At 38.8% G+C, this 14,370-nt stretch overlaps 1 protein-coding gene across 1 annotated transcript in view; it reads left to right on the top strand.

Moving 5' to 3' along the window:
• The window catches only part of stau2 (staufen double-stranded RNA binding protein 2), a 312,363-nt gene that overhangs the window by 175,943 nt on the left and 122,050 nt on the right, over window positions 1-14,370 (top strand). The window contains exon 15 of the mRNA XM_031796896.1: window positions 2,633-2,746. Within this exon, the coding sequence (XP_031652756.1) occupies window positions 2,633-2,746 (114 nt within the window). The remainder of the gene's footprint in view (window positions 1-2,632; window positions 2,747-14,370) is intronic.

Raw genomic sequence — 14,370 nt, 5'->3', positions numbered from 1 at the left:
AGAGATATCTGTTGTTGCGTGAGGTTGTCTCTCTATCCACCACATCTGTCAGGTTAAACTAGAGATATCTGTTGTTGCGTGAGGTTGTGTCTCTCTATCCACCACATCTGTCAGGTTAAACTAGAGAGATGTTTTTTCTGAGTGGGCTACATCTCAACCCACCCTTACCCTCACTGTTCTGTTTACGTTAGCCTTCCACATCTGCGGTAGAAAGTGGCAGAGCTACAGCTTCTCATGTCATTATCTTCCCGAATGAAAACGTCTGAAGCATCTGACCCGTTCTGCTCTACGACCACCGCACGTGTCACAGGGATTCGTCTGAAGGTGAACAGCCGAAATATGTGGACACCTGCTGGTCTAACAATCCCAAACCATGTCCATTTAATATGGAGTTGGTCCCCCCCCCCCCTCACCCTTTGCTGCTATAACAGCCTCTACTCTTCTGGGTCTAACATTACAATCCCAAACCATGCCCATTTAATATGGAGTTGGTCCCCCCCCTCCCTCACCCTTTGCTGCTATAACAGCCTCCACTCTTCTGGGAAGGCTTTCCACTAGATGTTGGAACATTGCTGCTATAACAGCCTCCACTCTTCTGGGAAGGCTTTCCACTAGATGTTGGAACATTGTTGCTATAACAGCCTCCACTCTTCTGGGAAGGCTTTCCACTAGATGTTGGAACATTGCTGCTATAACAGCCTCCACTCTTCTGGGAAGGCTTTCCACTAGATGTTGGAACATTGCTGCTATAACAGCCTCCACTCTTCTGGGAAGGCTTTCCACTAGATGTTGGAACATTGCTGCTATAACAGCCTCCACTATTCTGGGAAGGCTTTCCACTAGACGTTGGAGCATTGCTGCTATAACAGCCTCCACTCTTCTGGGAAGGCTTTCCACTAGATGTTGGAACATTGCTGCTATAACAGCCTCCACTCTTCTGGGAAGGCTTTCCACTAGATGTTGGAACATTGCTGCTATAACAGCCTCCACTATTCTGGGAAGGCTTTCCACTAGATGTTGGAACATTGCTGCTAGAACAGCCTCCACTCTTCTGGGAAGGCTTTCCACTAGATGTTGGAACATTGCTGCGGGGACTTACTTCCATTCACCTTTAGCAGGGCAGAAATTTGACAAACTGACTTGTTGGAAAGGTGGCATCCTATGACGGTGCCACGTTGAAAGCCACTGAGCTCTTCAGTAAGGCCATTCTACTGCCAATGTTTGTCTATGGAGATTGCATGGTTGGGTGCTGAATGTTATAGAAACTTTGCTTTCTTCAAAGAATCTTCATTTTGCAGCAAGTACAGCCTTGCAGACCTTTTGGCATTCTAGTTGTCAATTTGTTGAGGTAATCTGAAGAGATTTCACCCCATGCTTCCTGAAGCACCTCCCACAAGTTGGATTGGCTTGATGGGCACTTCTTACGTACCATACGGTCAAGCTGCTCCCACAACAGCTCAATAGGGTTGAGATCCGGTGACTGTGCTGGCCACTTCATTATAGACAGAATACCAGCTGACTGCTTCTTCCCTAAATAGTTATTGCGTAGTTTGGAGCTGTGCTTTGGGTCATTGTCCTGTTGTAGGAGGAAATTGGCTCCAAATAAGCGCCGTCCAGAGGGTATGGCATGGTTTTGCAAAATGGAGTGATAGCCTTCCTTCTTCAAGATCCCTTTTACCCTGTACAAATCTCCCACTTTACCACCACCAAAGCCCCCCCAGACCATCGCTTTGCCTCCACCATGTTTGACAGATGGTTCACTCCTCCAGTATTTTTTCTGCATCTCATGAATGTTCTTCTTTGTGATCTGAACACCTCAAACTTAGATTTGTCTGTCCGTAACACTTTGCAACTCTGCCTAGAAGGCCAGCATCCCGGATACACCTCTTCACTGTTGACGTTGAGACTGGTGTTTTGCGGGTACTATTTAATGAAGCTGCCAGTTGAATACTTGTGAGGCATCTGTTTCTCATACTAGACACTCTAATGTACTTGTCCTCTTGCTCAGTTGTGCACCGGGGCCTCCCACTCCTCTTTCTATTCTGGTTAGAGACAGTTTGCGCTGTTCTGTAAAGGGAGTAGTACACAGCGTTGTACGAGATCTTCAGTTTCTTGGCAATTTATCACATGGAACAGCCTTCATTTCTCAGAACAAGAATAGACTGACGAATTTCAGAAGAAAGGTCTTTGTTTCTGGCCATTTTGAGCCTTAATCGAACCCACAAATGCTGATGCTCCAGATACTCAACTAGTCTAAAGAAGGCCAGATATATTGCTTCTTTAATCAGAACAACAGTTTTCAGCTGTGCTAACATAATTGCAAAAGGGTTTTCTAATGATCAATTAACCTTTTAACATGATAAACTTGGATTAGCTGACACAACGTGCCATTGGAACACAGGAGTGATGGTTGCTGATAATGGGCCTCTGTACGCCTATGTAGATATTCCATATTCCATCAGCCGTTTCCAGCTACAATAGCCATTTACAACATTAACAATGTCTACACTGTATTTCTGATCAATTTGATCTTATTTTAATGGACAAAAAAATAGTTTTTCTTTCAAAAACTGACCCCAAACTTTGAACAGTGGTGTAATTGTCATTGTGTGTTTGTCCCTGTGTCTTCCAGGTGCTGTACAGCGATGGTCAGAATGGTAGAGAGTTCATGACCTACCTGACACTCTCACCTGTACAGATGACTTTCCACGGCATCGGGAGCTCCATCGAAGCCAGCCACGACCAGGTAGGATAACTAACCAACTACACCTGGGGAGGGAGGAGGGAGTAGGGGAGGGAGGGATTAGGGGAATGTGGCATCTTGGTTGGGTTTTGGTGGGGTCTTGGTTGGGTTTTGGTGGGGTCTTGGTTGGGTTTTGGTGGCGTCTTGGTTGGGTTTTGGTGGCGTCTTGGTTGGGTTTTGGTGGTGTCTTGGTTGGGTTTTGGTGGGGTCTTGGTTGGGTTTTGGTGGGGTCTTGGTTGGGTTTTGGTGGGGTTTTGGTTGGGTTTTGGTGGCGTCTTGGTTGGGTTTTTGTTCTACGTTGTGTTTGAGTTTTATTGTGGTAATGCTTTGGGGTTTTGTCTGTCTCACTGTCTCATTAACAGTGACTGGGCCCTTGGCTCCAGACCAGAGGGTTTTGTCTGTCTCAACAGTGACTGGCCCTTGGCTCCAAACCAGAGGGTTTTGTCTGTCTCAACAGTGACTGGCCCTTGGCTCCAAACCAGAGGGTTTTGTCTGTCTCACTGTCTCAACAGTGACTGGCCCTTGGCTCCAAACCAGAGGGTTTTGTCTGTCTCACTGTCTCATTAACAGTGACTGGCCCTTGGCTCCGGACCAGAGGGTTTTGTCTGTCTCACTGTCTCAACAGTGACTGGCCCTTGGCTCCAAACCAGAGGGTTTTGTCTGTCTCACTGTCTCATTAACAGTGACTGGCCCTTGGCTCCAAACCAGAGGGTTTTGTCTGTCTCACTGTCTCAAGAGTGACTGGCCCTTGGCTCCAAACCAGAGGGTTTTGTCTGTCTCATTAACAGTTCGTCATTAATGACCTGAAGTCTGATACACACACAAGCCGGCACACACACACACACACACACACTGATACACACACACACACACACACACACACTGATACACACATACACACACACACTGATACACACACACACACTGATACACAACACTAATACACACACACACACTGATACACACACACACACACACACACACACACACACACACACACACACACACACACACACACACACACACACACACACACACACACACACACTGATACACACACACACACACACACACACACTGATACACACACACACACACACACACTGACACACTGATACACACACACACACTGATACACACACACACACTAATAGACACACAGGCCGACATACACACACACACACACACACCCACACACACACACACACACACACACACACTTTGTTTCTTTCTCTCTGTTTTTCCTTCCAAATAATGATCTCTGAATGTCAGGATGCCCCTTATTTAGTGTGTGTGTGTCCAGCCAGCTCTCTATATTCGCGAGGTGTGTGGAAACAGCCAGTCAGGTGGGGCTGTATTCAGGAGGTGTCTCTTTATCCTGCTCCTCCCAAGCAGAAAACCTGTTGCTTATGTTATCAAATCTAAACATAGGACAGCCTTTTTTCCCAGATCCTTGAAAGCCTCTCCTCTCCTTAATTAAGCCTTTCTGACTGACTGGGGGCTAATTCCTCCTCTCCTCTCCTCTCCTCTCCTCTCCTCTCCTCTCCTCTCCTCTCCTCTCCTCTCCTCTCCTCTCCTCTCCTCTCCTCTCCTCTCCTCTCCTCTCCTCTCCTCTCCTCTCCTCTCCTCTCCTCTCCTCTCCTCTCCTCTCCTCTCCTCTCCTCTCTTCTCTTCTCTTCTCTTCTCCTCTCCTCTCCTCTCCCCTCTTCGCTTCTCTTCTCTTCTCCTCATCTCTTCTCCTCTCCACTCCTCCTCTCCTCTCCTCTCCTCTCCTCTCCTCTCCTCTCCTCTCCTCTCCTCTCCTCTCCTCTCCTCTCCTCTCCTCTCCTCTCCTCTCCTCTCCTCTCCTCTCCTCTCCTCTCCTCTCCTCTCCTCTCCTCTCCTCTCCACTCCTATCCTCTCCACTCCTCTCCTCTCATCTCTTCTCCTCTCCTTCCCTCTCCTCTCCATGAGAATTTGCTATTGTGCTAATTTTGTTGCCATGCTGGTAATAGATGCCCAATGAGTTGTTTTTGTGTTTTAGTGCCCCCTTGTATACTATGTCGGTAATACCATAAATCCTGGGATGGCAGAAGAACGATATGTCGGTATGAAAATCTGGATGCCTCCCAAGCCGACAGTAAACCTCCAAAATAGTAATTCATAAACATTTTTAATTCCATATGTACTAGGAAGCGAAATATTTATTTCTTGGGTTTCAAGAATGTGACTAATCAAAGTGCCAATGAAACAAATAACTAACTGAACTGATTGAAAGTTAAGGGGATATTGGTGAACAGATGCTGTGGTCAAGGCTATGTCGCCGCTAATTAAATCACTAGCGCTTAGGTTTTCTACTCAGGTAGGTCTTTGAGTTTTAGTTCAGAAAAACGATCTCTGTGACAGCTTGATTTGCCCGTAGAAACGTCAGGGACACTGGCCTGAAGGGAGAAGTGTTTCAAATGCAGTAGGTTCTGCGACATCTTTGATTGATTCGTTCTCCTTAATTCCCGGCCTCAACACGTTAAGGAAAGAGATTAATTGTATTTGCAGATAACAAACAAATGATCATCTTTAGTGGTTCTTTAACGGTTCTTTAGCGGTTCTTTAACGGTTCTTTAGCGGTTCTTTAACGGTTCTTTAGTGGTTCTTTAGCGGTTCTTTAGTGGTTCTTTAGTGGTTCTTTAACGGTTCTTTAGCGGTTCTTTAACGGTTCTTTAGTGGTTCTTTAGCTGTTCTTTAACGGTTCTTTAGTGGTTCTTAGTGGTTCTTTAACGGTTCTTTAGTGGTTCTTTAGCTGTTCTTTAACGGTTCTTTAGTGGTTCTTTAGTGGTTCTTTAGTGGTTCTTCTTTAACGGTCTTTAACGGTTCTTTAGTGGTTCTTTAGCTGTTCTTTATTGGTTCTTTAACAGTTCTTTAGTGGTTCTTCTTTAACGGTTCTTTAACGGTTCTTTAGTGGTTCTTTAGCGGCTCTTTATTGGTTCTTTAACAGTTCTTTAGTGGTTCTTCTTTAACGGTTCTTTAACGGTTCTTTAGTGGTTCTTTAGCTGTTCTTTAACAGTCTTTAGTGGTTCTTCTTTAACGGTTCTTTAACGGTTCTTTAGTGGTTCTTTAGCTGTTCTTTAACGGTTCTTTAGTGGTTCTTTAGTGGTTCTTTAACAGTTCTTGAGGGTTCAAACAAAAACATAAAACGGTTTGTGATTTCGTTCATACTGGCAACCAGCGTTTTGAGTTGTGTGGTTGCAATATCAACAGTCCCTTATCTCTGGTATATATCTTGGCATGCATTATTCAAGGATACATTTCAATCGTGTGCAGCACAACAGACATATAATGCACAATGTCTCAGGAAAGACTGTCCGGGTTGGCAATACCCAGTATACACAACAGACGGGGCCCACAACCTGCACCTACAGGCTGTGGTGGACTCATTCTACATACTGTAGTAGTTACTATAGGCCTCTACATACTGTAGTTACTATAGTAGTTACTATAGGCCTCTATATACTGTAGTTACTATAGGCCTCTACATACTGTAGTTACTATAGTAGTTACTATAGGCCTCTACATACTGTAGTTACTATAGTAGTTACTATAGGCCTCTACATACTGTAGTTACTATAGGCCTCTATATACTGTAGTTACTATAGGCCTCTACATACTGTAGTTACTATAGTAGTTACTATAGGCCTCTATATACTGTAGTTACTATAGGCCTCTACATACTGTAGTTACTATAGTAGTTACTATAGGCCTCTATATACTGTATTTACTATAGTAGTTACTATAGGCCTCTACATACTGTAGTTACTATAGTAGTTACTATAGGCCTCTATATACTGTAGTTACTATAGTAGTTACTATAGGCCTCTACATACTGTAGTTACTATAGGCCTCTATATACTGTAGTTACTATAGGCCTCTACATACTGTAGTTACTATAGTAGTTACTATAGGCCTCTACATACTGTAGTTACTATAGTAGTTACTATAGGCCTCTACATGCTGTAGTTACTAAATTAGTTACTATAGGCCTCTATATACTGTAGTTACTATAGTAGTTACTATAGGCCTCTACATACTGTAGTTACTATAGTAGTTACTATAGGCCTCTATATACTGTAGTTACTATAGTAGTTACTATAGGCCTCTACATACTGTAGTTACTATAGTAGTTACTATAGGCCTCTATATACTGTAGTTACTATAGGCCTCTACATACTGTAGTTACTATAGTAGTTACTATAGGCCTCTACATACTGTTAGTTACTATAGTAGTTACTATAGGCCTCTACATACTGTAGTTACTATAGTAGTTACTATAGGCCTCTACATACTGTAGTTACTATAGTAGTTACTATAGGCCTCTACATACTGTAGTTACTATAGTAGTTACTATAGGCCTCTATATACTGTAGTTACTATAGTAGTTACTATAGGCCTCTACATACTGTAGTTACTATAGTAGTTACTATAGGCCTCTATATACTGTAGTTACTATAGTAGTTACTATAGGCCTCTATATACTGTAGTTACTATAGGCCTCTACATACTGTAGTTACTATAGTAGTTACTATAGGCCTCTATATACTGTAGTTACTATAGTAGTTACTATAGGCCTCTACATACTGTAGTTACTATAGTAGTTACTATAGGCCTCTATATACTGTAGTTACTATAGTAGTTACTATAGGCCTCTACATACTGTAGTTACTATAGGCCTCTACATACTGTAGTTACTATAGTAGTTACTATAGGCCTCTACATACTGTAGTTACTATAGTAGTTACTATAGGCCTCTAATACTGTAGTTACTATAGTAGTTACTATAGGCCCTCTATATACTGTAGTTACTATAGTAGTTACTATAGGCCTCTATATACTGTAGTTACTATAGTAGTTACTATAGGCCTCTACATACTGTAGTTACTATAGGCCTCTATATACTGTAGTTACTATAGGCCTCTACATACTGTAGTTACTATAGTAGTTAATAGGCCTCTACATACTGTATTTCTATAGTAGTTACTATAGGCCTCTATATACTGTAGTTACTATAGTAGTTACTATAGGCCTCTACATACTGTAGTTACTATAGGCCTCTACATACTGTAGTTACTAATAGTAGTTACTATAGGCCTCTACATACTGGTAGTTACTATAGGCCTCTACATACTGTAGTTACTATAGTAGTTACTATAGGCCTCTACATACTGTAGTTACTATAGTAGTTACTATAGGCCTCTACATACTGTAGTTACTATAGTAGTTACTATAGGCCTCTATATACTGTAGTTACTATAGTAGTTACTATAGGCCTCTATATACTGTAGTTACTATAGTAAGTTACTATAGGCCTCTACATACTGTAGTTACTATAGGCCTCTATATACTGTAGTTACTATAGGCCTCTACATACTGTAGTTACTATAGTAGTTACTATAGGCCTCTATATACTGTAGTTACTATAGTAGTTACTATAGGCCTCTACATACTGTAGTTACTATAGTAGTTACTATAGTAGTTACTATAGGCCTCTATATACTGTAGTTACTATAGTAGTTACTATAGGCCTCTACATACTGTAGTTACTATAGGCCTCTACATACTGTAGTTACTATAGTAGTTACTATAGGCCTCTATATACTGTAGTTACTATAGGCCTCTATATACTGTAGTTACTATAGTAGTTACTATAGGCCTCTACATACTGTAGTTACTATAGTAGTTACTATAGGCCTCTATATACTGTAGTTACTATAGTAGTTACTATAGGCCTCTATATACTGTAGTTACTATAGGCCTCTACATACTGTAGTTACTATAGTAGTTACTATAGGCCTCTACATACTGTAGTTACTATAGTAGTTACTATAGGCCTCTACATACTGTAGTTACTATAGGCCTCTACATACTGTAGTTACTATAGGCCTCTACATACTGTAGTTACTATAGGCCTCTACATACTGTAGTTACTATTGGCCTCTACATACTGTAGTTACTATAGGCCTCTATATACTGTAGTTACTATAGGCCTCTATATACTGTAGTTACTATAGTAGTTACTATAGGCCTCTACATACTGTAGTTACTATAGTAGTTACTATAGGCCTCTACATACTGTAGTTACTATAGTAGTTACTATAGGCCTCTATATACTGTAGTTACTATAGTAGTTACTATAGGCCTCTACATACTGTAGTTACTATAGTAGTTACTATAGGCCTCTATATACTGTAGTTACTATAGTAGTTACTGTAGGCCTCTACATACTGTAGTTACTATAGTAGTTACTATAGGCCTCTACATACTGTAGTTACTATAGTAGTTACTATAGGCCTCTATATACTGTAGTTACTATAGTAGTTACTATAGGCCTCTACATACTGTAGTTACTATAGTAGTTACTATAGGCCTCTACATACTGTAGTTACTATAGTAGTTACTATAGGCCTCTATATACTGTAGTTACTATAGTAGTTACTATAGGCCTCTACATACTGTAGTTACTATAGTAGTTACTATAGGCCTCTATATACTGTAGTTACTATAGGCCTCTACATACTGTAGTTACTATAGTAGTTACTATAGGCCTCTACATACTGTAGTTACTATAGCCTCTACATACTGTAGTTACTATAGTAGTTACTATAGGCCTCTATATACTGTAGTTACTATAGTAGTTACTATAGGCCTCTACATACTGTAGTTACTATAGTAGTTACTATAGGCCTCTATATACTGTAGTTACTATAGTAGTTACTATAGGCCTCTACATACTGTAGTTACTATAGTAGTTACTATAGGCCTCTACATACTGTAGTTACTATAGTAGTTACTATAGGCCTCTATATACTGTAGTTACTATAGTAGTTACTATAGGCCTCTACATACTGTAGTTACTATAGTAGTTACTATAGGCCTCTACATACTGTAGTTACTATAGTAGTTACTATAGGCCTCTACATACTGTAGTTACTATAGTAGTTACTATAGGCCTCTATATACTGTAGTTACTATAGGCCTCTATATACTGTAGTTACTATAGTAGTTACTATAGGCCTCTACATACTGTAGTTACTATAGTAGTTACTATAGGCCTCTATATACTGTAGTTACTATAGTAGTTACTATAGGCCTCTACATACTGTAGTTACTATAGTAGTTACTATAGGCCTCTATATACTGTAGTTACTATAGGCCTCTACATACTGTAGTTACTATAGTAGTTACTATAGGCCTCTACATACTGTAGTTACTATAGGCCTCTACATACTGTAGTTACTATAGTAGTTACTATAGGCCTCTATATACTGTAGTTACTATAGTAGTTACTATAGGCCTCTACATACTGTAGTTACTATAGTAGTTACTATAGGCCTCTATATACTGTAGTTACTATAGGCCTCTACATACTGTAGTTACTATAGTAGTTACTATAGGCCTATACATACTGTAGTTACTATAGTAGTTACTATAGGCCTCTATATACTGTAGTTACTATAGTAGTTACTATAGGCCTCTACATACTGTAGTTACTATAGTAGTTACTATAGGCCTCTATATACTGTAGTTACTATAGTAGTTACTATAGGCCTCTACATACTGTAGTTACTATAGGCCTCTACATACTGTAGTTACTATAGTAGTTACTATAGGCCTCTACATACTGTAGTTACTATAGTAGTTACTATAGGCCTCTACATACTGTAGTTACTATAAGTAGTTACTATAGGCCTCTATATACTGTAGTTACTATAGTAGTTACTATAGGCCTCTATATACTGTAGTTACTATAGTAGTTACTATAGGCCTCTACATACTGTAGTTACTATAGGCCTCTATATACTGTAGTTACTATAGGCCTCTACATACTGTAGTTTACTATAGGCCTCTACATACTGTAGTTACTATAGTAGTTACTATAGGCCTCTACATACTGTAGTTACTATAGTAGTTACTATAGGCCTCTATATACTGTAGTTACTATAGTAGTTACTATAGGCCTCTATATACTGTAGTTACTATAGTAGTTACTATAGGCCTCTATATACTGTAGTTACTATAGTAGTTACTATAGGCCTCTACATACTGTAGTTACTATAGGCCTCTACATACTGTAGTTACTATAGTAGTTACTATAGGCCTCTACATACTGTAGTTACTATAGGCCTCTACATACTGTAGTTACTATAGTAGTTACTATAGGCCTCTACATACTGTAGTTACTATAGTAGTTACTATAGGCCTCTACATACTGTAGTTACTATAGTAGTTACTATAGGCCTCTATATACTGTAGTTACTATAGTAGTTACTATAGGCCTCTATATACTGTAGTTACTATAGTAGTTACTATAGGCCTCTACATACTGTAGTTACTATAGTAGTTACTATAGGCCTCTATATACTGTAGTTACTATAGTAGTTACTATAGGCCTCTACATACTGTAGTTACTATAGGCCTCTACATACTGTAGTTACTATAGTAGTTACTATAGGCCTCTATATACTGTAGTTACTATAGGCCTCTATATACTGTAGTTACTATAGTAGTTACTATAGGCCTCTACATACTGTAGTTACTATAGTAGTTACTATAGGCCTCTATATACTGTAGTTACTATAGTAGTTACTATAGGCCTCTATATACTGTAGTTACTATAGTAGTTACTATAGGCCTCTACATACTGTAGTTACTATAGTAGTTACTATAGGCCTCTATATACTGTAGTTACTATAGGCCTCTATATACTGTAGTTACTATAGTAGTTACTATAGGCCTCTACATACTGTAGTTACTATAGTAGTTACTATAGGCCTCTATATACTGTAGTTACTATAGTAGTTACTATAGGCCTCTATATACTGTAGTTACTATAGGCCTCTACATACTGTAGTTACTATAGTAGTTACTATAGGCCTCTACATACTGTAGTTACTATAGTAGTTACTATAGGCCTCTACATACTGTAGTTACTATAGTAGTTACTATAGGCCTCTACATACTGTAGTTACTATAGTAGTTACTATAGGCCTCTATATACTGTAGTTACTATAGGCCTCTATATACTGTAGTTACTATAGTAGTTACTATAGGCCTCTACATACTGTAGTTACTATAGTAGTTACTATAGGCCTCTATATACTGTAGTTACTATAGTAGTTACTATAGGCCTCTACATACTGTAGTTACTATAGTAGTTACTATAGGCCTCTATATACTGTAGTTACTATAGGCCTCTACATACTGTAGTTACTATAGTAGTTACTATAGGCCTCTACATACTGTAGTTACTATAGGCCTCTACATACTGTAGTTACTATAGTAGTTACTATAGGCCTCTATATACTGTAGTTACTATAGTAGTTACTATAGGCCTCTACATACTGTAGTTACTATAGTAGTTACTATAGGCCTCTATATACTGTAGTTACTATAGGCCTCTACATACTGTAGTTACTATAGTAGTTACTATAGGCCTATACATACTGTAGTTACTATAGTAGTTACTATAGGCCTCTATATACTGTAGTTACTATAGTAGTTACTATAGGCCTCTACATACTGTAGTTACTATAGTAGTTACTATAGGCCTCTATATACTGTAGTTACTATAGTAGTTACTATAGGCCTCTACATACGGTAGTTACTATAGGCCTCTACATACTGTAGTTACTATAGTATTACTATAGGCCTCTACATACTGTAGTTACTATAGTAGTTACTATAGGCCTCTACATACTGTAGTTACTATAGTAGTTACTATAGGCCTCTATATACTGTAGTTACTATAGTAGTTACTATAGGCCTCTATATACTGTAGTTACTATAGTAGTTACTATAGGCCTCTACATACTGTAGTTACTATAGGCCTCTATATACTGTAGTTACTATAGGCCTCTACATACTGTAGTTACTATAGGCCTCTACATACTGTAGTTACTATAGTAGTTACTATAGGCCTCTACATACTGTAGTTTACTATAGTAGTTACTATAGGCCTCTATATACTGTAGTTACTATAGTAGTTACTATAGGCCTCTATATACTGTAGTTACTATAGTAGTTACTATAGGCCTCTATATACTGTAGTTACTATAGTAGTTACTATAGGCCTCTACATACTGTAGTTACTATAGGCCTCTACATACTGTAGTTACTATAGTAGTTACTATAGGCCTCTACATACTGTAGTTACTATAGGCCTCTACATACTGTAGTTACTATAGTAGTTACTATAGGCCTCTACATACTGTAGTTCTATAGTAGGTTACTATAGCCTCCTACATACTGTAGTTACTATAGTAGTTACTATAGGCCTCTATATACTGTAGTTACTATAGTAGTTACTATAGGCCTCTATATACTGTAGTTACTATAGTAGTTACTATAGGCCTTCTACATACTGTAGTTACTATAGTAGTTACTATAGGCCTCTATATACTGTAGTTACTATAGTAGTTACTATAGGCCTCTACATACTGTAGTTACTATAGGCCTATACATACTGTAGTTACTATAGTAGTTACTATAGGCCTCTATATACTGTAGTTACTATAGCCTCTATATACTGTAGTTACTATAGTAGTTACTATAGGCCTCTACATACTGTAGTTACTATAGTAGTTACTATAGGCCTCTATATACTGTAGTTACTATAGTAGTTACTATAGGCCTCTATATACTGTAGTTACTATAGTAGTTACTATAGGCCTCTACATACTGTAGTTACTATAGTAGTTACTATAGGCCTCTATATACTGTAGTTACTATAGTAGTTACTATAGGCCTCTACATACTGTAGTTACTATAGGCCTCTACATACTGTAGTTACTATAGTAGTTACTATAGGCCTCTATATACTGTAGTTACTATAGGCCTCTATATACTGTAGTTACTATAGTAGTTACTATAGGCCTCTACATACTGTAGTTACTATAGTAGTTACTATAGGCCTCTATATACTGTAGTTACTATAGTAGTTACTATAGGCCTCTATATACTGTAGTTACTATAGGCCTCTACATACTGTAGTTACTATAGTAGTTACTATAGGCCTCTACATACTGTAGTTACTATAGTAGTTACTATAGGCCTCTACATACTGTAGTTACTATAGGCCTCTACATACTGTAGTTACTATAGGCCTCTACATACTGTAGTTACTATAGGCCTCTACATACTGTAGTTACTATTGGCCTCTACATACTGTAGTTACTATAGTAGTTACTATAGGCCTCTATATACTGTAGTTACTATAGTAGTTACTATAGGCCTCTACATACTGTAGTTACTATAGGCCTCTACATACTGTAGTTACTATAGTAGTTACTATAGGCCTCTATATACTGTAGTTACTATAGGCCTCTATATACTGTAGTTACTATAGTAGTTACTATAGGCCTCTACATACTGTAGTTACTATAGTAGTTACTATAGGCCTCTATATACTGTAGTTACTATAGTAGTTACTATAGGCCTCTATATACTGTAGTTACTATAGGCCTCTACATACTGTAGTTACTATAGTAGTTACTATAGGCCTCTACATACTGTAGTTACTATAGTAGTTACTATAGGCCTCTACATACTGTAGTTACTATAGTAGTTACTATAGGCCTCTACATACTGTAGTTACTATAGTA

Source organism: Oncorhynchus kisutch, linkage group LG18 (assembly GCF_002021735.2).
Source record: "Oncorhynchus kisutch isolate 150728-3 linkage group LG18, Okis_V2, whole genome shotgun sequence".
Lineage (NCBI taxonomy): Eukaryota > Metazoa > Chordata > Actinopteri > Salmoniformes > Salmonidae > Oncorhynchus > Oncorhynchus kisutch.
The sequence above is the reverse complement of the archived record's forward strand: the minus strand, read 5'-3'. Positions and strand labels throughout refer to the sequence as shown.